Source organism: Epargyreus clarus, unplaced genomic scaffold (assembly GCF_041222505.1).
Source record: "Epargyreus clarus isolate Ecla_fem2 unplaced genomic scaffold, WU_Ecla_fem_2.2 ptg000026l, whole genome shotgun sequence".
NCBI classification, from domain to species: Eukaryota; Metazoa; Arthropoda; class Insecta; order Lepidoptera; family Hesperiidae; genus Epargyreus; species Epargyreus clarus.
Genome location: NW_027332233.1, coordinates 9,868,508 through 9,886,742, shown reverse-complemented (window position 1 = coordinate 9,886,742; position 18,235 = coordinate 9,868,508). Strand labels below are relative to the sequence as shown.

The following is an 18,235-nucleotide window of genomic DNA, read 5'->3' as shown; positions in this document are numbered from 1 at the left end:
TATAAAAACATGCAATAATTTATATAAAAAAGTCATGCAAGAATACAAAAAACGTATTATCCTTCTGCACTATAACTGTAAAAACCGCCAGAGTACCAGTTCATATTACTAGTATTTACAAGTATCAGAAATCCCATGAGTACTACCACACATTAACACCCCGATAAGGGTTACAGTTCTATTTACCAGAGGTTACCATGCTACAGATGCTTCGCTTAAATTACTATACTCTTTGCCCTTGAGTACTAATTTGAAACGTCTCGAATAAGTTTTTCTCCCTTACCAGACAACAGCGCATAATAATGCTGTTATTAGGCAATAGAAGTTGTACCAGTGGTACCTCGAGAGTTGAACCAACCAAGGTTTCTATTTATCACCTTCAAAGTTTCTCATACCCAACATTCCTTATACCCAATACCCAGTTTACTTTTGGGCAGATAGTAGGTACATAGGTTACTATACTCTTTGGTAGGTATCAAATTTAGGTATACCTATAATCTTGCTGTCATGTCCCTAATTCATACACTGTGCAATGTTCACAGATAACTAAAACTTTTAAGTAGGTATACAATCATAATTTATACGTCTGATTGTCATCTGTGGTTTCGAACCGTAATTTCGTTTTAATTTTGTTTGTAATCTGTGGATAAATAATTATAGTGTGTATTGTATTGTGTATTATCTATGATTTAATATTAAAACGCGATGCTTGACGAGAGTGCTTTGCATTGTCTTGTTTTTTCTTACGTTTATCTAAAGTTCGTCAATATTTTTGCATAATAAAAAATAAGTTATATTCAGGGAATTGATTCGAAGTATCTTTAACTTATACATGTAAAGAATTGTTTTGAATTAACCAACACATTACGTGACACGGCTAAAATATAGTGCACTTGCTGATGTGATATTATTGAAATGTCATCTTATATGGCAGGTGTTTTCGATTTAGATTTAGAAGTGGATTCTATTGCCATAGGAGATTCAGACGAAGACGATATCATTGAAGTCGATGAGGTATTTAAGTCATGTTTCAATGTGTGTTTAATTTCGTACTGTTACCTAACCTATAACCGTGTTCTAGATACATTTAGTGGTCAAGGATAAACCAAATTCATTGCCCGTAAAATATTCTCATGTTCTCACGGCGTTTGTTAATTCATTAAATCTATTTGGTGATCTATGTAAGGTTTCAATCTACCTGCATTATGCGATGTAGCAATGTAATCTGTACATGTTATGAATAAATTTGCAATATTGATGATTTTATTCTGCACAGGTTGATTATGATCCGGAGCTACATGTAAACAACATTGTAAAGTAAGTAACAATATGTGAGTATTCATATATGAAATATTATTTCTATGCTAATAAACTTCTTTTAATTATGTGTTATAGTGCGGAAGGCTCTGAGACTATACAATTATGTGAAGACAATGTCAATCCGGGTCAGTGCAAACGCTTGGGCCCCCAAGATTTTGAACTGCGAAAGGTTTTGGGAAAAGGAGGATATGGAAAGGTGTTCCAAGTACGCAAGATCACAGGACCGGATGCGGGTGCACACTTTGCAATGAAGGTTCTAAAGAAGGCTTCCATTGTTCGCAATCAGAAGGACACTGCACACACTAAAGCAGAAAGGAACATTTTGGAAGCTGTTAAGGTAGACTGCTTATATTATATTATTAAATTTAATTAGTCTTAGTTTCAAGATGGTAGTAACCTGTGCGGTTCACCATTGGAGTAGCCAATGCAAGACCTATTTCTGCCTCATAGCAGTATTAGGAGCTACTGTTTCACCTTGAAGGATGTGGTACTTTTCTGAAGCATTCTAGCTAAGGCCTGAGGTGTAGTGGCACTTCTGTGGAGGAGGTCTACTGTCTGACCTATGAGGAAGTAGGAATTTAATTTTATCCTGGGATAGATTACAGGTGTCCATGGGCAGCACTTATCATCAGGTGAACTGTAAGCTGTTGTGACAACGCACTTGCACCAGTTTACGTAGGACCCGTCGATATTATAAAAAATGCTTGCAAAATATGTTATTAGATGTTACACATGGTGTTTATTTTTACATTTTTTTCTAATTTCAGCATCCATTTATAGTTGAATTAGTATATGCTTTCCAAACTGGTGGTAAACTATATCTTATATTAGAATATTTAAGTGGTGGAGAGTTATTTATGCATCTTGAAAGAGAAGGAATATTTCTTGAAGATACAGCTTGGTAAGTGTTCATTTTTGTGTTTGATGTTAGCTAGGATTTTTTGTTTATTTCCTCCCTAAATATTGCTCCCACCTTAGGTAGGGTTATAGAGTTTAATTTCAAAAAGTCTTCCTTTAAAGGGAAAATTAATTCAATTATTACAATAACAATATTATTTATGTCAATGTTGTATTGCTTTTTAACATTGTGTTTGTATTTTTTTCTTTCAGCTTTTATTTATCTGAAATTATATTGGCATTAGAACATTTACACAGTCTAGGTATAATATATCGTGATTTGAAACCAGAAAATGTCCTTCTGGATGCCCAAGGACATGTGAAACTCACCGATTTTGGCTTGTGCAAAGAACATATACAAGAGGGCATAGTGACACATACATTCTGTGGTACAATTGAGTATATGTAAGTAATATGTAATCTACTGTTGATTTATATATTGTTGGTGCCAGAAAATTAAAATATTTGTTTTTTTGTTATGGCATATTGTAGCTTTTACATAACATGTTATATTATTGTAATAAAATATTATTATAATGATAAAATAATGTTCTTTTTGCAAACTAATAAACTATTTCAAAGTCAAATTGAACTGACCTAAATTAAAACAAAGTCAACCATTAGTGCAATTATGTGTCAAATACTTATTTAGCCAGTACCTACTTTACACACTCAGGTAGTAGAAGAAATGAGTAGAGGCATGCATCTACGCAACAGTGTCTGTATGAAACTAAATATCCAGTGCCATTGTAATACCATCACCATCACATATGGCTACAATAAATTATTCAATTTCTTTATATGTTTTATGAATTTTCAGGGCACCAGAGATATTAACACGTAGCGGTCATGGAAAGGCAGTGGATTGGTGGAGTCTGGGAGCACTGATGTACGACATGCTTATTGGCCAAGTATGTTTCTGTCGCAAAGTTGCTTTCGTACCATTCGTCGCCATGTTTGTATGCTATTGCTTTTGATTTTAGCCACCGTTCACTGGAGATAACCGTACAAAAACTATAGAGAAAATATTGAAAGGTAAATTAATGTTACCGGCCTACCTCACTCAAGACGCTCGTGACTTGATTCGGCGTCTGATGAAACGCTCGGAAACGCAGCGTTTAGGCGCAGCGGGCGCGGCCGCTGTACGCGGGCATGCATTCTTCAAACATGTCCATTGGGATGACGTTTTCGCACGCAGATTGGAACCTCCTATTAAGCCACGTCTGGTATGACTCTTATTTGTTGATATTAGATGACAACAGTTTTCAGTATTTTTAATTAAAGTATATGGTGATTTGCTTTATGATGTACCTAATCAATACATGCTTAGTTTTTAATGACGATTATTTATTGGCATTTAATTTAATTTAATCTATATTTTAGAGAAATCTTTCATGGCTATGACTTCTTATTTCTTGGTCGAAATTTCAATCATTAATTTATCAAGCAATTTATTGTTTTAAGTAATTTAATGATGTTACTTTTTGTACAGACAGGTGAAGATGATGTCTCGCAATTTGATACAAGATTTACACTACAAACACCAATTGACTCGCCAGATGAATCGACACTTAGCGAAAGTGCCAATTTAATGTTCCAGGTAAGAATCAAAAATATATTTCTTGTGTATGTATACCCTCCATTGTAAAGTTGTAAGTATCGAAACTTTTTTTTTTATAATATAGGAGTAGCAGACGAGCATGCAGTCCACCTGATGGTAAGTGGCTACTGCCGGCCATGGACATCTGTAATCAACCCTAGATATTCCTACCTGAGAAATAGGTGTGGCGGTGGTGCCGCCGGAGTCGAACCACAAAGGGTTCTACCACCTTCAAAAGCACTCGGGTTAACTTGGCCATTAAGCAACATTGTATACATACATCATTTTTGTATTCATGTATTTAGACATGTTGTATTTGTATGATGTGGGTTATTAAAAAAGTTGACCAAATTACCTAAGAAGTTCAACCATAGATTTTGCCACAGTGCTGTAATATCAGCATATACTCGTAACTTAATTACGACGATTATTATTGAAGTTTGTTAATGTTAATAAATTTAAAAGTAAGTAGTAATAGGATTTAAATAATCTGATTATGATACTTAAAATTTATATATTTTTTTGTATGTCAGGGCTTTACATACGTAGCACCTTCAGTTATGGACGAAATCCACAAGCCCCGCGTGATCACGGCGCGCTCGCCGCGGCGCCCGCGACCACAACATCACAACGCATTCGCGATGCTTCCATCCACTGCCGCGCACGCTCACGCGCACGCCCAGGAAGACCCAATGGAAGTCCAAGGTCTACCTATATAGTAAGTTACGTGAGTCATATGAGCAACATGTGTTAGAATTGATTGAATCTTTAGGCTAATTGGACGTGATGTTGATGATGATGATTTTCCTAATCTAAATAACTTAAAAAATATTGCCTTTTCGGGATTTCAATATCGATCAGAAGATGATTTAGTTGTATGTATTACATCTATATAATCTATCCGATTTACCAGTGCCAAAGATAGTAATTTGTCACTAAATTATCTTTACTTGTCTAAGAAAGAATATATAACTCCAGAAGTATGTAAGTGGAATATAATTAATAATGGTTTAATTTTTTTCAGGCCTAGAATAATTTATATAGTTGACCATTTTATACAAAGGATGAAATCAACTACAAATGCTGCCCATCTATGTCCGTGAAATAATGGTACTGTTTTATACTACTATTATTATTATTAATGTACATTTTATACAAGTTACCGTTTAGTTTAATGTTTTGGTAGGAATTAATCACATATAATAAAATGTTCTAACCCCAAGTATATGACAGAGTAATAATAATTTACAATATACCTTGTTACCATGCTTCATGAATTGAATTAAAAGGTCATTTTTATTTTGTAAGAATGGGAGTTTCATTTCACTGAATACCTTGCTTTGAGTAATTTACAGGTATTTATTCTAATGTCATATTGAATGGAATTACGTAAAAATCCATGAGCACCACCCAATCCCCATCAGTAATTTAGTTCCCTAATATCCATTGCAAAATAACGAGAGGATTTATAAGCGCACACATTCAGAGTGGTTGAAACTCAGTTTCTCAAACAGGTGGTCTGAAGTTTGAATCCTTGGCCTCACATTAGTCAAATAGAAATTATTTTCACTTGCTACAACGGTAAAAAAATATATCATGAGGAAACCTATATGTATGAGAGTTCCAAAAATATAAAGGTATGTGAAGTCTACCAATTCGCAGTTAGTTGGAACTGTCTCCAAAACCCTTCTCACTCAGAAAAGACCATTGTTCTGCAGAGGAGCAGCAAAACATTGATGACGACAACATATGAGGGCACTAGGCTTTGTAAAGCGTGGGGCACGTCGTATTTCTCAATCGTTGCCTCCTGTTCCATGACCAATCCGGCACTGGTTAAAAATATATATAATACACACTGTATAGTACTTTAAGTAAGATGTTAGACCGGAATCATGTTGTCTAATGTAAATTTTGGTTTGTGACCATGTTGGCGCGTCGTATGTACACACGTGCTGACAATGGGCCACATGTCGATTTGAGAGTTTTCGCGTCCCTCCACGCTCGACCACCATCGCCCGCTCCCTCGTGAACTCGAGGGACAAGTGTCCTCCGATCGTCTAGATGACAAAGTCTGCAGTTGCAGCCTAGCACAGGTCATAGGGACCAAATGCTGCACCGTGCACCGTACCTCGTGGCAGTTTACATCAACGGTGGGAAGTGTACCCACTGAGGAGATTGCCCGAGTAAGGAAGGGTTCTTCGAGGCCAGAATAACCAGCGCCTCGTGGCGAATTCACGCCGCAGCATAGGACGACCACTACCGTATCGTATATAAATTTTAAGGCAAACAAGACAAAAATCTAAGTTTCTCTGTTTGTATTGCTACATGCAGTTATGGGAGAAAATACAAAAATAAATCAGTTTCATGGCTTAAGCACAATATATTTAACAAAATATTAAAGATAAAACAAAATGCAGAAAAAAATATTGAAACTGCTCACTTTGTTTATATTTTAAATGTTACAATCATTCTATTGGCAATTATCTGTGAGAGAATAGTTATGAACCGCAGTACAATATACCTCACGCTTTTTAACACGCTTTTATTAGCTTGGGTTGTATGTATATAGGTATGTAACGGAATCTTTGAACCCGATTTCTATCCACTTTGAACGCTCAGTTTAATTTAAAATTTTGAAGAATTATCAAAAACCGGTGACAACACACGATTTTAATAATTTTGTACCATTGTCCTTATCAACATCCTCAGGATTAACGATTTTCGAGGCGAGATTGTTCGAGCGCCTTACGAGAAAGCTCATCGTAAAGTTACTAGATTGCAACAATTATTATTAATCTGAATTGAATTGTTATTTTAATAACTTAAATCTTATTCTAAAAACTATTTTCTACTTTTTAGTCCGATTAGCAATAAAATCGTGTTTTTTTTTTAAATTATTATTTATTTTTAATTTTTTAGTCTGGGACAAACTCATAAATTGGGGAATTAATTAATCTAATAAGGATAATGGGAAACTGTTATCAAATTATTGCATTTTCATCGGTCCTTAATACGTACGCAAAGTATCAAATTAATCAGAGTTGTGGAAATTGGTGAAAATTGAGCTTAAAGATTCCATTATATACATACATAAATACAACCCAAGCTAATAAAAGGGTGTTAAATAGAGCAAAATTAATTTTTAAAATTATTTTAACATTTATATTAGTCGCATTCAATGTTAGTTTCATTAGAATTACTACCTTAAATAAATCACAATAATTAAGACTTTTGGAGCATCTTAAATGAGATTTTTTTTAGGTAATGATCAAAAGAGTATAGTAATTATATAACTATCTCCATATCTGAGCAACTGTCACAAATAAGGTAGATGTGGGTATTGCTCAATTCAGTTACTGTTGCAAATCCAGCTTTAGTGGGACAAGAACTATGCTTTTCTACTGCATCAAAAATAGCTTTCTTTGTTTCTAACAGAGATTTATCCGTTTCAATAGTAATTTTACAATTTGGACAATGAACATTAGATTTAACAATATCGAAATTGGTCTTTTCACAAATAGGACATATAACATTTTCTTCTTGATGTAATGTGGACCAATCAATATCATGATGTGATTTTTCATACTCTTTCTGCCACCTGCAAAAGACGATGATTTATATAGGCAATAAGAACCTGTATCCAACAGTTACGAAATATAAGTAATTAAACGAATCATATAATTAAAAACAATGGACACTGAGGGCTGGTCCAAACTACAAACTGCTTCAGACTGCACCCTGCAGAAATATGTTATGGTGATAAAAAGTGGTAAATCATCCTTTAACTTTCCAAAACAAGGAAGCACCTCAAGTATTTTTTTATGTTATAGTTTGGTATATAATGTTACCTGTATCGGTAGACAATCTTATATCGTTCTTATCTTATGATCAAATGAAAAATACTGTAATTGACAATTTATAAGTGCCTGCGCAGGTCTATACAAATATACTTTATTTCATTATATTTTTTTCCAAATGTGCCATCAATCTGCATTTCAGATCTGCTGTTCAGCATGATGGACTAAGGCCTAGTACCTCTCACTTTGAGCGGAGAAAGGTACCAAGTACTGTACAGTAACGGGTTGCCAACAACAAAATAAAACAAGGTGGTAGAACCCTTTGTGGTACGACTCTGGCGGCACCGCCGCCACGCCTATTTCTGCCTAATAACAGCAGTGTTGGGCGCTGCTGTGTTCCGTTTTGAAGGGTGTGGTAAGGGAGACATACTTTTCCGAGGCGTTCCAGCTTAGTCCTCAGGGTTACAGATGTCCATGGGCGGCAGTAGCCACTTACCATCAGGTGGACTGCATGCTGGTTTGCTACTTGTATAAATATAAAAAAAAAACCTATACCATTCAAGCTCCTCTTGGATAAGTTCATTTTGAATTTCTTCTAGCATTTCACTTTCTTCATCATCATTCAAAAGCACGTGTTTGTTGTATACTTCTGAAATTCTTTTTATAATTTCTGATTCAAATGTGTCTGATCTGTATCCAGACAGTATCAAATCTCTACTACGCTTCATTTTAGTTCTGATGTCCTGAAACAATTTTTGTTGTCTTAATAATAATAATAATCAATTATTAATTTTAAGACACCCAAATTTAATATTTGATTATTGTATTTTTTTCTTATGGTTCTTGAAGATCTTTTTTTATTTGGTGATGTGGAAGTATCAACAAACATGTAGTCCACCAGTGGTAAGTGGTCACTGCCAACCATGGATATACAGATATAAGTCCCAAGTTGGTCTTATCTGGTCCTGGTCGCTCTTTTAGTTATTACAAGTAAAATACGAAATAAACACGAAGCATAGACTATATCCTATAATAAAGCAAACTCAACTTTGAATATACCATTTATAACTATTACTTTAAATAGTATATTATTTTTTACATAAATGGTTTAGTGTTAGGAAATATCGTCAGGAAATTATTTAAAAACGTTTATAAACCGAAAACATTTTACTTTACTACGTTAACAAAATAACAAGTAAGCATACAAATCATAGATGTGACAGCAAAAGTGGCTGAGTAACGTTCTTTACAATAATCGGAAAATGACCACGCATAAGGCGATCTACAAAGCCTTTTCATACGCCCATTTTTAGCTAATATCCTCATTTGACAATTAAATTTTCTGTCTTCTACCGTCGTTCCTAACGCGGCCTCTGGCGTCGTCGACACACTCTTCTCATGCATATAGACGTTTCGTTCCAGGAACTGCATCGTACGCGTGCAGTAGAGACAGATGCGATGACTGTCCTGTCTGAAGTGGTAGTAGTTGTGTAGTGTCGTCTTCAATGTCAGATTCTGTAGATGAAAGACAGATATAAAAAAGATGAATGTCGTAGATATGTCTCAAATTGCGTAATTCAAGGCACAAGTACGATACCTTTACAATAGTTAGCCCGTTCAGAAAACGTTATAACAAAGTAGCACGCTGTGTTCCCCAATGCTCACCGATACAATGACCATTAACGACACAACGTCTACGCTGTAAGAGAAGCAAAATCAGGCGAAATCCGCCTCACCATTACTGTAAAGAATGGGAAGTAAAGCATAAAGATGCCCACCTCTACCGTTGAAGTGGGATAAAGCACCACAGATCATTGAGAGCCTTTGTTACTAACCTAAACGCACAAAAGGTTAAGAACGGTTCTGAAGTAGCGTCCACCCGGACAATTTTTGCAATGCATTCACACTGATAACATTACAAGTTTGCCTATTCTTTCATCCATCACACATACAGGCCCCTCTTTCAACGATATGTTCTTTGCTGTCACGAGATTATTTACACGCAGTCATCATCCTTACAAGATTTCACAGATATGTCTTCGTCATTTTCAAAATAATTAAATGCGAATCGTAAATCACACGTCAAAGGCTAGTGTCAAAGTAAAGTGCTAGTGCCGTGTGGCAAGCGCACGTGTAAAGATGCAGTCATTGAGTATCAGATTGCGCCAGAAGCGCACTACAGCGCCGTTTAGCGTCAGTAGCGCACAGCAGCGCCCACAGAGAACGGCAGCGCTCGCAGAGCACAAAGGCAGCACCCGCAGAGCGTAGCGGCACCCGCAGACCAAGCCGGTGCCCGCAAAAAACGGCGGCGCCAACTGGGCAGAGCGGCGCCCGCACAGCGCGGCGGCGCCGCCTGCAGCACTCGTAAAGCGCAGTGGCGCCCGCACTCCATGGCGGCGCCCGCAGAACGCGGCAGCGCTCACCGCTCCAAGCAGCACGCGCAAGCTTGGAAAGGATCTGTAGATTTGATAGGGTCTGCAGCGGCCAGCAGAGCCAACCGCCACTGGTAGCGCCTCCACCATTCAGCAGCGCACGCATCTTCCTTCTCCTACACGGCCTCTCCTGACGGGAGACCGTCCCGGACTCCATCTTCAATTCTACAGCTGCTTCTGCACAAAAACTCACAAAAGAAAATCATGTCTGATTGAAGGTGGTAGAACCCTTTGTGGTTAGACTCCGGCGGCACCACAGCCACACCTATTTCTGCTTAATAACAGCAGTGTTAGGCGCTGCTGTGTTCCATTTTTAAGGGTGTGGTAAGCGAGACATATTTTCCAGGGCGTTCCAGCTTAGCCCTCAGGGGTAGAGGCGCATCTGTGGCCGACCTCAGGTACGAATATCTAATCCTATCTGAGGTTCATTACAAATGTCCATGGGCGGCAGTAGCCACTTACCATCAGGTGGACTGCATACTCGTCTGCTACTATATTATATAAAAATATATATATTTAAATTGGGGGAGTGCACCCTCATGACTCGATAGAGGTCTACGAGTGAAATATGAGTTTGCTTAAGTGAATCGGCACCTTTTTTTTTGTTTTCGAGGGGGAAACCTTCGAAAGGTACCCGGTGCCGTGGGAGCGACACAGAGTTATGTGGGATTCTTACCGCACTGAAACCCCCCCGGTGGCCGTCCTCGGCGCTGCGTAAAGGACTCCGGGATCTCCAGAGGAACGTAATCGGAGTCCTCTTAGCGCGTTGCCCCGTAGGGCTCCGTCCAGGTAAACATGCCGCTCGCCACGCCGTCTGTCGTACACGACGGTATTCGACCACACATACCGCCGTCCTTCCCGGGGTTGCTGGCCGGGTGTTTAGAGCTCCCGCTCTCGCCACCCGCAACCCCGGAAGCCCCTTTTAATCGCCTCTTACGACAGGCAGGGGATACCGTAGCCCTATTCTGGTCCCGGAACTACAGGGACAATGTGAATCGGCACCCATAAAAGCATGTTTCAATTTCAACCAAAGCTAATAACAATAAAAACACAGACAATGTTTGCCACACAAACGTCTCACACATCGTGACTCATCACAGATGTCCGTGGCTTGACTCTGCGTGTAGAGTTGTACACATCTCTAGGACCACATGTCTGAGCAACTCCAAGACAGCGTCCAAGCACACAAAACAAAACACAGCATTCCGTAGGGTATGTTCCATATACTAGGATCGAAATTCCTGAACGTACCCCAATACACCATCCAATAACATGAAACCATACATCTATTGCAGTGTATCCGTCGGCCAAGATAGCATCTCAGACAGAGGCTATCCCCAACCGCAAGATACGTCTTTCAATGTGTTTCCCCATTGAGGAAACACAAAAATGTTTCATAGAAAAAAATACAAAGTGAACGTAACAAAAGACAGAGGCCACAGCATAAAAAACAAGGATGGAATAACTAAATGCCGAAGTAAGTCAATTAACTCACCCAGGTTCAAATTCAAAACGTCCATTTCCTTACGAAGGACTAGTTTAAATTCCATTAGAAGTACCCTTAATGCCGGCATCGCACGATAGACCATGCAGCACACGTTAGCACCGGCATTGGGTATCTTTTTTTTTTTGTTGACGAGGGAGAAACCTTAAAAAGGTACCCGTCGTCATGGGAGTGATGCCGGGTTATGTGGGGTTTTTACCGCACTAAAACCCCCCCGGTGGCCGTCCTCAGCGTTTGGTGGAGAACTCTGGGATCTCCAACGGAACACAACCGGAGTCCTCCTAACGCGATGCCCTTCTATCGGGCTCTGCCCTGAGGGGAGCAATTTACGGTCCTCTTACATCCCCTGGTGATTACAGCGATATGCGACCACATAAGCCGCTGTCCTTCCCGGGGTCGCTTGCTGGACGGTTTGAGCTCCCACTCTTTCCGCCTGCAACCCCGGAAGCCCCTTTTGGTCGCCTTTTATGACAGGCAGGGGATACCGTAGCCCTATTCTGGTCCCGGTACTACAGGGACAAGCATTGGGTAGCTACCGCGCCAGCAATAAATAATCTTTCACTCAGGCCCCTCCACATGCCCGAATGTTCCACCTGCGGTTGACGGGTCCGCCCAGCTTCGGGACAGCTAAGCGGCCTGGCACAGACGCCTCGCCGGCGCCAGGCGAAAGCCGCACCACGGTCGCAACGGTGGTGATGCACGTGGTTCACGCAATATGTTCGATTGCGCCGCGAACCGCTCCTATAACCCTCAACAGTATCACCTGTGGAGTATAGCCGCAATACGGTTTCTTCCGTTGATCAAGACTTCCTTTGTGATTTTACCGATACACGTGATCTGCCAGTTTTCTTTCTTACTTATTGAATTATTAAGAACAAACAAACAAAGGCGGTGGATTTCATCGTGGATACAATCCCAATTATGATGTTAGGAAATATCGTCAGGTAATTATTTAAAAACAATGTTTATAAACCGAGAACGTTTTACTTTAATAAGTTAACAAAATAATAAGTAAGCAAACAAATTATAGATTCGACAACAAAAGTGGCAGAGTAACGTTCTTTACAATAATCGGAAAATGACTTTTTTTTTCGCCCATAAAAATATGGAATAGGGCAACTCTTTGCGGAGGGAAGCAGGTGAATGCATCTTAGCACCCCCAGGCCGTGACGACGATACCTGGGGAGTGTAGGACTCATCCTTAAGGGATGCCTACCCACTAAATACCTCCTTCAAGCTTTCGTCCTAGGGTCCGTACAGCCGACATCGGACTGCGACCTTATATTCGGGAATCAAGAGGCGCTAGCGGTGCTCCATAGGGAGCGACCGCTGGGTTGTTGACACTGAATATGTCATCGGATAAAGACTAAGAATTACCTCATCGGGAAGATGATCATTATCAGAAAGAGGCTCTCCCCTCTGGGCGGTCAAGAGGTTCTTCAGGTCCAAGGAGAGTTTGTTTGGAGCCAAGAAATATCTTGACCGACGGCAATTATGGCGAGTAGGAATGGGGCAATGTAGTCTGCTGCACCTTTAATAAAAGGGTAAGGATGGTTTTCTGTGCGAGTGAAGAAGTGTTCAGAGAATTTCTTGAGGACTTGTTGAATGGGAACGAGCTCCAGGTCACGGTGTAGGTCGACATTGCTGAATACCATGACGACAACGACAAAATATGTTTTGGACGATCTGGAGTGTATGGATGGTGGGATTCGCGTGAGCGAAGAATGGGGAGGCGTAAGTTAACACCGGTCGTATGCAAACCTTGCCGTGTCCAATCATGCAGTTGAGGCGGCTCATGTAGGGGCGGGCGATATGGGTTACCTTTGTGACATGGGGTCTAAAGGTGACGCACGGGGATCCCTCCATGGGATGAGGGCCCATAGTAATTTGACGGAGGAAAAGACGAGTATGCGCCTGTGTTTGTGGTCGAAGCGCATTGCGGAGCTTTTCTCGGCATTGACTTCGATGCGCCATGTCCTAAACCAGCCTCCTAACTCATGAGGATTGATGACTCCTGTTGCCCTAGGATGTAAAATGCAGTGTCATCAGGGATGAGTGAGAGTTGCACAACATTTTTGGGGATGAGAATATCGTTAGAGTACTAGGCTAGCACTGACCCTTGGGGACTCTGGCTGTTTTGGGGCGTGGAGACGAAAGGACACCTTCGTGCCGGAACCAGAAGGTTCTGACCTGAAGTTGGAAGCCACGATGCGAACTAAACGATCGGGAAGACCAGTTTGGTATAACTTGTATACCAGTCTTCCATGCCAGACTTTGTCAAAAGCCTTCGCAACATTGAAGAAGACTGCTAATGTCCTATTACTCCTGGATAAAACCTGCTTGTAATGTACTCGGCAATGCAGTGGACTTGTTGGGGACACGATTGCTGGTGGCGAAAGCCGAACTGGTGAGGAATGATAAGTGGGGGACCATCTGTTGGGAAGAGGTGCCCTCTTATATGAGTGAGGATAATCTGTTCGAATACATTTTGAACGGAAAATCACCACCCAGAAAGCGATCTACAATGCCTTTTTATATGCCCATGTTTAGACCCATTTGACAATTAAATTTTCTAGTCTACTGTTGTTCCCAACATGAGAATAATTCAGGCTTTGAAGTTCTTAACCACAATAGTATGTATTTCTTCAACAAACAATATTCTTCTTCTTCCTCCTGAGGTATTCCCGGAGCGCTATGACATGGGGCTCTTCAAAAAAGGTGCAAAAAGAGCTCTCATACAAAGCCGGCGATGCATTGGCGACTCCTCTGGTGTTGCAAATGTCCATAGGCAGCGTTGACTACTTTCCATCAGGTAGCACGTCTGCCTAATCGTTAGGTTATACGATAAAAAAAAAAAAGAAAAAAAAAATTGTGATAACAATATTATGATATTAAAATAATAAACGTAATTGCTAAGATTTAATTGAACAGACCACGAATCCACCTTACAGATAAAATAATAATAACCTTACAGTAATATTAATAAAACAGATTGTATTTTACATAAAAATTATAGGAAAACAAACAATAAAACAAAAAATGCACTTATATATGTGGGATAATACCTAATTACCTACATGAGTACACATTTTTTATTTTATATACGAACTCTGATGAAGTTTGATTTTGACAACACTTAAGGAGAAGTCAGTTGGAGAGAGTTTAAAACGATGTACGTTGGATTTGACATGAGCTCAGAGAAATAAAATAAGAATTAAATATCACCATCAACCTCTCATTCATACGATCCCACATATATTTAAGCTTATTTCTAAAGAAACAGACTAACATCGATTTGTAATAATTTGTAAAATAAGTAATAATTATGCATTTACCTGTCGTATCTTTTCCTTTAACTCTTTTGGAGAAGAATAACGTTTTAATTTTAAATTTTTGTATCTGGGAGATAAGGGTGATTTAGGAGAATTCATTGCTACTGGGGTATTTTAAAAATCTGAAAATACTATTTATTCGGAAACTTAATACGTTTAGAAGATTTTTTTTAATTACATAGATAAGTAATATATGTTTAATTATACAACAAAATGATCTACGAACGCGGGAAACAACCACAACATGAGAAAAAACGCCTTATTGGTTGTTCAGCGAATACAATCACTTTGTACTTTAAACACAGCAAGAGTGTTCCCTATGTTATACTGTTTGCTGGACCGATTAGCACAAATATTCAAAAGGTTTTGTAATTAATTTCAGGTTTAAGATCTTCTAAAACAGTAAGTGATTAATGACACTTGACAAAGTTGACACTTGACAGTAGAGGTGAGTAACTCAGATCTGAACCGGTACAAATATTCAGATCACTTATTATATGAGTTTGAGCTGCAGCTCAAACCCAAACAGATCAGGTCAAATTAGGTCGCGGTTTACGGCGGTTCGAGAATCGTGAATTCTATGATTCATTATGCAATTTTAACATTTAACTGCTAGGATATAGAGTTCAATATGGAAAAACTGTAAGTGGTGTGTCATCCCAATTTTTTTCATGATTCCTTGAAATATTTTAACCGATTTACATTTTAATACGGTAGACCAACGAGCTGATAGTATTTAACAGAAAAAAATAAACACTGCATCATTATGTTTGTGCACGCAGTTAACGAAAGAAGATGAAAAAGTCTGAATTTAAAAAACAATCTAAAACAATCCTTAGTGCAAAAACAGTGACACTTTTACTAAGGTATTTTTTTTTCTCAGAGAAGTCAGACCCGAAGCTACCTTCTCCCCAAATTTGTCGTGGTACTTACGGGACACCCTGTATAGCTTAAGTAAGCATTAAGAAGGGAATTTGATGATCAGGCAAAAGAAGATTTGGAGATTCCATTTTTTTTCTTCATTTTTGGAAAATCAATTCCTAACGTGCTAAAACGGTGGGAGTTGAAAGTTTGTATTATTATTTCTACTAATTCGTAGGCAAATACTAGTACCATAAAAAGAGCTAATCAATGTTTCGCTGCCGCTCAGATATCAACGAAAACTAAAATAAGAGATCTACATATGAAAAAAACAAGCAAGTAATTTCTATGGTTACATCCTGTTACATCAGATAAAAATACTAAAATACAAATTTTCTAGTATCTGCTATTGCGATTAACTGCATAATATAGTCCGCGTAAAAATGCTAGTCCACTCTGAATATGGAAATGAATCGCGTCGCCATAGCAAATTGTATGACTACATCTGCTCGTAACAACTTCAGAGCGGACTAGCAGTGTGGCGCGAACAAAATTATTCCTCGTTTCATTTCTGATAGGATACTATACTCTTTGACTATTCTCGTTGGTTTAATCAATTTGAGAGCCTCGGAACCTCGAAACAATAATCTAAGCTCAGAGCGCCATCCAATGAATATAGTAACCTATTGGCGCCATCCTTATTTATCTGTTCCATGGCGCCATCCCTAAATAAAAGGTAAACAAAGAATATCGGAAATAAAAAAAATAAACATTTAAGGAAGTTCATTCTAAGTAAGAGTAGCTTAGAGTAAATATAATACTTATTATTTTGGGAATAGTACTTGAACCCAAAGAGTATAGTAGTCCATATCTTGAACCTTTCTTAATACTGTTTAATTGGGTACTTGACAGTTATAACAATAAAATATGAAATATGTTGGATATGATAGCTTATAAGTAAACATAAATTATGCAGTATTTCGTTTATTTTTTAATACGTTCTAAGTATTTTAATTTTTAAAAAGAAATTTTCGATTTTCAATCTGTGGATTTTAAATCCCAAAACGGCGACAGTGCTGCCTCAAATGTCATGTGACGTCATTACATCGAAACCAAACAAGACAAATAATAATTAAATCGTTTGCTGTTAGAGTTGGTTGAATTTATGTTGTGAACCGAAATGAAGCCATACTATATTAAAGCTGATAGCGTGAACCTGCTTAAAGAAGATCCATATATGCAGTGCAATAAATCAAAATGGATACAAAAACTTCCGTGAGATAACCTATGGAAATATCAAATAAACAACGTAAGTAAAACATTCTTTATATTTACATTTAATCATATCGGACAATTAAAACATTGCTTAACTGACTTCAGACAGAAGAAAGATTGTCTTCAAGTGATTATTAAGATTTTTTTAAATATACTTATATTCTTATGTGAACTGTTTTAAGGTTATTAATTGGTTATATTTATATTTACAGATCTTCCCGACAATCGTATAGTGACGACGTTATAGAGTATGTGCAGTTTAAGAGGAAGGCAAGTTTGTGTTTCATAAAAGTAAAAGTTGTCCTGAACACAAGGTACATCAATGAAAATGAAAATGTGATGACTGTCCTGCCTAGAAGAAGTGAGGAGCCAAAAGTTTCGAAAGTGGGCACCAGTCTGAAATACATAAAGTAAAGTACACGGGAAATAGTACTTATTTACTTGCGTAACCTACCCAACAAGATGAAGGAAGAAAAGTGACCATACAGTTCCTATTATTGCATTGCAATTTAATTCTGAAAATGACAGTGATAAAAATATATATCCATTTGTTACGGAAAATAATTTTAGTAATGAAGAAAAGCAGACACGCAAGCAGCACAAAAATTTAGCTTAGGTGAACTGTAGTAATTATTGTAACTGTAACATATGATAAATATATACAAAAGTTCTACTGTGTGTACTCACTAATAGAACCATATAAACCAAATAAACAAAGAAATCGGTTAATAAAATACTAATATTAGCAAATCATGTATTTTTAATTATACAGTCATGTAACTTAATCAGTGCACATGCACCATCAATAATAACACAGTCATGAAATATTTTAATTGTGTCCTATTAATTACAGAATGGGCCCTTAAAATGGAATTCTCATAGACGTCTTATAATTCTATTCTTATCATAGACATCTATATAATATATTAAATATATGAATACTTCCACTTGCTGTTTTGTTTTGATTACGTCCCGTTCCAATGATTTGGAATTGACGAATCACTCGAGAGTTACTAAATTTATTCCTTTTTTTCAATAATACTTCTCTTACATAGATAGTATAAAATGTAATTGCAATTGCAAACAGAGGATTTAAACATATAAGAATCTGCAAGTTCTTTAACGTTTATGAGATTTGGGTTTAGGAACTTGTATATGCAAATTTGTTAGGATATTTAGCGATCGTACTTGAACACATCGTCACTGCACACGCCTTG

General features: G+C 38.0%; 2 protein-coding genes and 1 long non-coding RNA gene across 3 annotated transcripts; 2 read left to right on the top strand and 1 right to left on the bottom strand.

The window, feature by feature from the left end:
- Positions 1-677: 677 nt before the first annotated feature.
- Positions 678-5,127, top strand: S6k (Ribosomal protein S6 kinase). The gene is made up of 10 exons (XM_073087728.1): positions 678-1,014; positions 1,277-1,317; positions 1,396-1,657; positions 2,088-2,221; positions 2,431-2,622; positions 3,038-3,128; positions 3,201-3,443; positions 3,710-3,817; positions 4,351-4,535; positions 4,842-5,127. Coding segments are annotated over exons 1-10 (1,356 nt in total). The 5' UTR covers positions 678-915; the 3' UTR covers positions 4,843-5,127.
- A 1,050-nt stretch (positions 5,128-6,177) lies between these two features.
- On the bottom strand, positions 6,178-15,318 carry LOC140752967 (uncharacterized). The gene is made up of 3 exons (XM_073087288.1): positions 14,886-15,318; positions 8,170-8,357; positions 6,178-7,415 (listed from the first exon to the last, which is right to left on the bottom strand). The coding sequence occupies exons 1-3, from the start codon at positions 14,979-14,981 to the stop codon at positions 7,103-7,105; spliced, it is 597 nt and encodes a 198-aa protein (XP_072943389.1). The 5' UTR covers positions 14,982-15,318; the 3' UTR covers positions 6,178-7,102.
- Positions 15,319-16,670: 1,352 nt separating this feature from the next.
- Positions 16,671-17,963, top strand: LOC140752968 (uncharacterized). The gene is made up of 2 exons (XR_012103529.1): positions 16,671-17,052; positions 17,231-17,963. It is a non-coding gene; the product is annotated as an uncharacterized LOC140752968 (long non-coding RNA).
- Positions 17,964-18,235: the final 272 nt, after the last annotated feature.

Excerpts from the sequence above, each read along its gene's own strand:
- S6k (XM_073087728.1), top strand. The coding sequence starts at position 916 with ATGTCATCTTATATGGCAGGTGTTTTCGATTTAGATTTAGAAGTGGAT. Across the intron at positions 2,623-3,037 it reads TGTGGTACAATTGAGTATAT|GGCACCAGAGATATTAACAC; the intron begins GTAAGTAATATG and ends ATGAATTTTCAG. Across the intron at positions 3,818-4,350 it reads GTGCCAATTTAATGTTCCAG|GGCTTTACATACGTAGCACC; the intron begins GTAAGAATCAAA and ends TTTGTATGTCAG.
- LOC140752967 (XM_073087288.1), bottom strand. The coding sequence starts at position 14,981 with ATGAATTCTCCTAAATCACCCTTATCTCCCAGATACAAAAATTTAAAA. Across the intron at positions 8,358-14,885 it reads TAAAGGAAAAGATACGACAG|GACATCAGAACTAAAATGAA; the intron begins GTAAATGCATAA and ends AAATTGTTTCAG. Across the intron at positions 7,416-8,169 it reads ATCCAAGAGGAGCTTGAATG|GTGGCAGAAAGAGTATGAAA; the intron begins GTATAGGTTTTT and ends CGTCTTTTGCAG.